Source organism: Triplophysa rosa, linkage group LG14 (genome assembly GCF_024868665.1).
Source record: "Triplophysa rosa linkage group LG14, Trosa_1v2, whole genome shotgun sequence".
Lineage (NCBI taxonomy): Eukaryota > Metazoa > Chordata > Actinopteri > Cypriniformes > Nemacheilidae > Triplophysa > Triplophysa rosa.
Genome location: NC_079903.1, coordinates 14,359,415 through 14,365,485, shown reverse-complemented (window position 1 = coordinate 14,365,485; position 6,071 = coordinate 14,359,415). Strand labels below are relative to the sequence as shown.

Sequence of the window (6,071 nt, the reverse complement as noted above, 5' to 3'; positions counted from 1 at the left end):
TGATTGTCTCCAAACTTGATAAAACCAAACCAAAAAACAAATATCGTCACAGATTAAAAAAATTCTCCATTGGGAAAGTGATGTACTATAAACTCTTTAAAAAAGTACTGAAAGATTAATACATTAATGATAAAAAATAGCTTGCTCATTCTGACCACAGATTATCTTTCATTTACGGTTTTCACCAACAACTTGGTACAATAAATATTAGTTTAAATTGACAGTGATAGCAGCCACACATCCACTGTACAATAAATATAATTTTATATATAATGATATCCTATAACTAATAAAAAACAAAATGTGATAAAACAATCGGTTACATCCTTGTAACAAAAATGTACTGTAACTCACCATTGTGAGATTATGATGCATTTGAGCACTGTTAAACAAAAGTATGTCTATAACCTGTTTTGCACTTCAGTTTACGCTACAGTTTAGCACTGTTTATGACAACACTGTTGTCTAGTTGTCTTTTATTAAGCCGGTTCTTGACTTGATCTCTCTCTAGATCCACACGCGCACATGTCGTCATCTCCACACACCTCTGAGTATTCTCATCATCAGATTCAGTAGTTTGATTGTCAGAACCTTCCTCATCAGATGTTGGGGCAAGAGGCGGCATCAGTGTGGGAACAGAATTAAACATGATGAAACCTATCAGGATCACCACCAGTGACACAATATATAGTCCTGAAAACTGTGGAAGAAAACAGAAGGTGGAAGTCTACTTCCATCTGAACCGAGGTTAAAGGGGTAGTTCACCCAAAAATAACATTTCTGTAATCATCTACTCAACTTCGAGTTGTTCCAAATCTGTATAAATTTCTTTGTTCTGATGAACACAGAGTAAGATATTTGGAAGAATGAAGGACAGCAAACAGTTCTGGGGCACTTTTGACTACCATTGTAATTTTTCTTATGGTAGTCAGTGGGTTCCAAGAATTGTTTGTTTCCAAGCATTCTCCCAGTTCCAAATATATTTCTCTGTGTTCAACCAAACAAAGAAATATATACAGGTTTGGAACAACTAGAGAGTGAGTAATTCATGACAGAATTTTCATTTTTGTGTGAACTATCCCTTTAATACATTAACATCATCCTCAACTGAGAGAATTATTAACCTCTGTGCATAACAAAGTCAAATAATCTGATTAATTGAAAAGACAACAAAAACTGTGAAACATTATCATATAGGCTAAATGATTTGCTTGATGTCACAATGACCTTCTGTAGACTCCTAGAAAACATCTAGTTCATTCTGCTAGCACAGAATGTGGAAGTGCCATATAGAGGGTATGCATTGACATCACTTTTTCACGTGAACATGCCTGACACGCACCCTCAAGTACTCTGCAAAATGGCTGCTTTCAATAGGAGAAACAAAGAAACCGGGGCTGTGTTTGAAAACGCTCCCTATATCCTATATAGTGCACTATATCGGGTGTCCGCCATTTTGTAGTGGTGTCCGAAACCTGAGTGAACTACTTCATTCGCTATATTTGTTCACTCTATTTTACCCACAATGCACTCCCATCGATTTTCCCATCGAGGCTGTACACTCGCTCGCTCACTATTTCTCATGATACGACACACTACGACCACTTGATTAGAATCAGCTGGAGGAGAGTGACCATTAAAGGTGTCATGAACTGGCCTTTTCATACTGTTGTCTGAGGTCTACTTATGACGTTCACATGGTTTTTACCTAAAAAAATCTAAATAAATAAGTAATAGGCTATATTCTACCATGGTTTTGAGGCAGGCTCAAGAAACGCTAGGTTTTTATGGGCGGGCCGCATTGAAGACTTGGAAGTAAACGCCCACTGCTATGATTGGATAACAGTTCCAAAAGACAGCAGTGTGCCATGTGATGTACATTTCTGTGTGTCTGTTTGACAAGCTACGTGCTTAGTTGGAGCCTTCTGTAAACTTGGTTAAACATGTAGGTTACACATAATCTGGTCCCAGTTGCATAAAATTAGCCGCTAAGTTTATGCAACTTATGCAATTTATGCAGACAGCATCTTAAAGGCGGGGTGTCCGATTTCTCTTAGCCGTTGTTGATGTTCAAATCACCAAAACAAACACACCCCTACCCCCATCTTTCGCTTTCGTCAGCGCTCGGCTCAGCTAATGTGCGTCCTGTGCATTGTGCAACTTACTGCTGAAAATAAACGTGGAAAACAGTTGTTTTGTTCTCTTTATTAAAAACTGATACAAAAAACGTGAAAATTAACCATTTTATTAAGCAATCCATGAATCCACATAGGTGTAAGATAATGTCGAATGTCCGCGACAGTACTGTCAGACGCAGGTTATATTACGTCAGTGTCTGAAATCGTTCACTCATTTTCATTCACTTCTTCCCCATATAGTGGACTCAAATGTCATTCGCTATATAGAGAATAGTGAAGGAGTGATCGAAGGAGCGGTTTCAGGCACAGCACGGGACAAAAACACACAATTATTTGCGGAAATTACAAGCAGCTGGACTCGACGGTGATCCTTACGACTACCTTAAGATTTACAAAGGAATCAGGTGTTCTCGGACACTCAAATGTTGCCCGGAATTGCGTTTCCTAATATTGTAATCATTCATTTTGCAGAGTGTTTTACCACTCAAGCGGGCGCGTTCCTGCGTGTTCATGTGGGAAAGTGACGACATGCGCATACCCTCTATACTCTGATATGAAGATCCAGTGGGCCAACTTTTTCTTACTTTTCTCAGAACTGTATGGGGCGGTCTCATAGGCAGGGTTTACATTACTTTGTTCTTATAAATTCATAAATATAAGCATTTTTCCAAATTCTCTATTTTCATCAGAACAAAGTAACATGAATGGTGTGCATGGCACTGATGTATTTTGTATTTTATGTTGTTTTTAGTTAAGACAGCTCAAATTTACATTTTAGTCTAGACTAGGGCTGCGTCCAAATACCTCCACTTGTGGTCTTGGCCACTTGAGAGCGCGTGCACATGACAGGAAATAAGATCGCAAGTCTGTCCAATGTCTTAAAAACGGCAAAGTGCAGTGACCTTAACACACACTAAACACACACTATCTTGAATACCGCGTCCGAGCGGTATTCAGGGCTAAGTGTATCCCATCATGCATCACGTTCTGGATATATCATGAGACTTTTTGCTAGGGTCTCGCGAGATGTTGTGGAAAGCTTTCCAGTGTAAGTTATACAGCTACTTTTAAAGGTTATATCTATTTATTCTATGTTTGTCTAACATGTGCTTTTCTTTTGTTTTTGCTTTTTTGGGTACAGCTGCTTTGATACAACAAATAAAGCACTACAAAAATAAATCTGACTTGACTTGACTATATAAGTAATACATATAACATATATAATTTCGCAGTAAAACGTAGTGATACACATTTTATTGGTGAAAATCCAGAGTTATGTATTTTGTTAAACTGCTTTTTATGACATAATTAGAAACACCAAATGAATTAACGTTATATGTTTGCACTTGCGAAGTGTGTCCCATCGGGTTAGAAATATTACATGCTCACTTGGGATATTCACACCCACTAGAACACTTGGGCCAAAAACAGGAAATACGTCATAGTCAAGTGGTCAAGTGCACAGTCCGCAAATGGGGGTATTTGGACGCAGCCTAGGTTTAAAGTCACCATGAAACGGAAGTTGCGATTGACTTCTTTTCCGTATCGTGACGTGTATCCGAGTGAAATGGCTTCTGAAATTAGAAAAAAATGTAGGGTGGGACTATATTGCAATTTTTTTTAAAGTGTGCATGGATAAATCATTTATAATAATCACTGCAACACTGTGTAAAACACTTAGAATTTTCCTGTTTGATTTCAAGGTGACTTTAAGCCTTGTCTGCGAAACTGGACACAAAAGTCTTACCGTTATAATCTATCAATGAAAAAGAATAATAAAAAACAGTCACAATTTCATCTATTTAAAAGGTCACAATTATTTCTGTAATTTCTACTTTATTCTTTACTTTTTGTTTAGCATTTTCGCAGGTTTTAACTGAGCCACCATTTTATGTTTAAATACTTACAGAGTAATGAAACAGAAAGAGTCCACAAAACAGGCTGAAGAGGTCTCCGGTGAGCAGGGAAAGGTTGACTGCTGTGGCGCTGGTCATCTTTACCACTATGGGCATCATGCTATAAAAGCCATACATGCACAGTGCATATCCAGCCAAGAGAAGAGCTGCGAAGAAAGTTGAAATATGAAACAGAGAAAACATCTTCACAAAGCTTTCAAATGTATGATGAGTACAGCTTTTGATGTCATTGGCCTAACTAACTCTGTACAAAATTACTTTTTATTCTCTTTTATAGTATTTGCCATACTTTACCGATTTCCCACTTCCATTGAATTTTGGACACTTCGCTGTGTTCAATAATGCCTCTGCAAGAGAAGAACAATGATGGCGATGATGTAAGTAGCTCATTTATGAACAGACCTCTTGTGATTAACAACTCAACAAATCTCACAGTTGAATTCCACTGATGACCGTTCCGAAGAGCCCAATCATGCCCAGAAATTCAACCCGGCTCAAATTCTTCACTGTGTACTCCTGGCACACATTCGAAATGGCGTAAAGAGTAGCACTGATGAGAACCAGACCATCCCCAAGGAGAATGTTACTTGCTGTTGACACAGGCATGAATAATAGTGAGGTTTCATTGTGTAATGACACATTACACTCTATGCTGAATTATGTTCTGGACAATTTATTGAAAAGAAACACATCTGGGCTAAAAAGACCAAATGACATCATAAAGTATGATTGAGACCACCAATGCTGGCCTTTTATTCTTTCAAAGAATCTTTTGAACTATTAATTCTTACTAGATCCCTGGTCCTGACCCGCAAGGATGTCTGCCCCCACCATGGCTCCTACCCCAGCCAGACATATACACACAGATACAAAGTGAGTGATCCTATAGCAGGTTTTCAAGAAAAACCAGGACAGGATCATGAGAACTGGGATAACAAAACAGTCCAGAAGCTGAAAAACCATAATACAGAACATACAATAAGTACAGAATTGCAGTTATAATTCAACAACAGCTTGCAAATCTGATTCTACTTTTGTCAATGTGTAACAAGAACAATTCATGCATGCATGCAACAAGTGACATATTCTAAAATGCAACTTTAAAGTCATAATCTGAGATGTTTTAGTGAATACAGATGTATCATGCCATAATTTTATATATACGACTGTCACCTGTATGCTGGTTAATGTGGTGTACTGGTATGCTTTCACTACTGCATAATTTGCCTCCACATCTGTAAGTCCCAATAATACATATTTCCACCATTTAGTCTTTAATATCTGCAAAATATTGCCATAACCTACATTAAAAGAGAGACGTCCTGAATATTACATGCCAAAGAAAATGTTTAGCACCACATACAGACCTTATTTACACAAAGAACACAATGATCATAAGTTACTGATACATTTCTGATGTTTTCATTCAGATACCATTTCTGAAGATCAATGCCGTGGTATATGTGATGCAAAGGAGGGTGTAATGTATAAAGCTCTGAAGCATGGGTGTATTCAGATAGTAAACAGAAGCCAGATATTGAGATGTTACAGCAGTTCCACAAATCAGCACTGAGAGGATTTGTCCCATCAGCAAAGTTTTTAAAAGTTGCCTGTAAATAACAGACGGTTAAACTGATGGTTAACTCATAATTTGTGATGGATCATTTAACCACTAATCATATGGTAAACTGAAAGATCTTGCATATGTAAAGCTGTGTCCACTCACCATGTGAAGATATCTCCCAACTTTGGCAACCCCGCTCTCATTTTAGAGCAGAGAGTGTTCAGCCGCACTTGAGGCATCTTGTCTCGTGTCATTCATTTCAGAGAGCTTTGAGACACCATATCAGTGAGTAACAAGATTAATCATTTACAGTTTGATAAAGTACAAAGCAGAGCAGAAATCTTACAGTGCACTGATCTTGAACTTTAAGATGAAGCCCTTACGAAGATAGTCTTTGACATTCAAAAGCAGAATAAAACATATCCTCCAAATATCCAGACAACCAGTCAACCA

General features: G+C 37.9%; 1 protein-coding gene across 1 annotated transcript; it reads right to left on the bottom strand.

The window, feature by feature from the left end:
* Positions 1–427: 427 nt before the first annotated feature.
* On the bottom strand, positions 428–5,857 carry slc35f2l (info solute carrier family 35 member F2, like). The gene is made up of 8 exons (XM_057350531.1): positions 5,781–5,857; positions 5,489–5,664; positions 5,228–5,355; positions 4,846–5,005; positions 4,488–4,644; positions 4,349–4,401; positions 4,046–4,200; positions 428–700 (listed from the first exon to the last, which is right to left on the bottom strand). The coding sequence occupies exons 1-8, from the start codon at positions 5,855–5,857 to the stop codon at positions 431–433; spliced, it is 1,176 nt and encodes a 391-aa protein (XP_057206514.1). The 3' UTR covers positions 428–430.
* Positions 5,858–6,071: the final 214 nt, after the last annotated feature.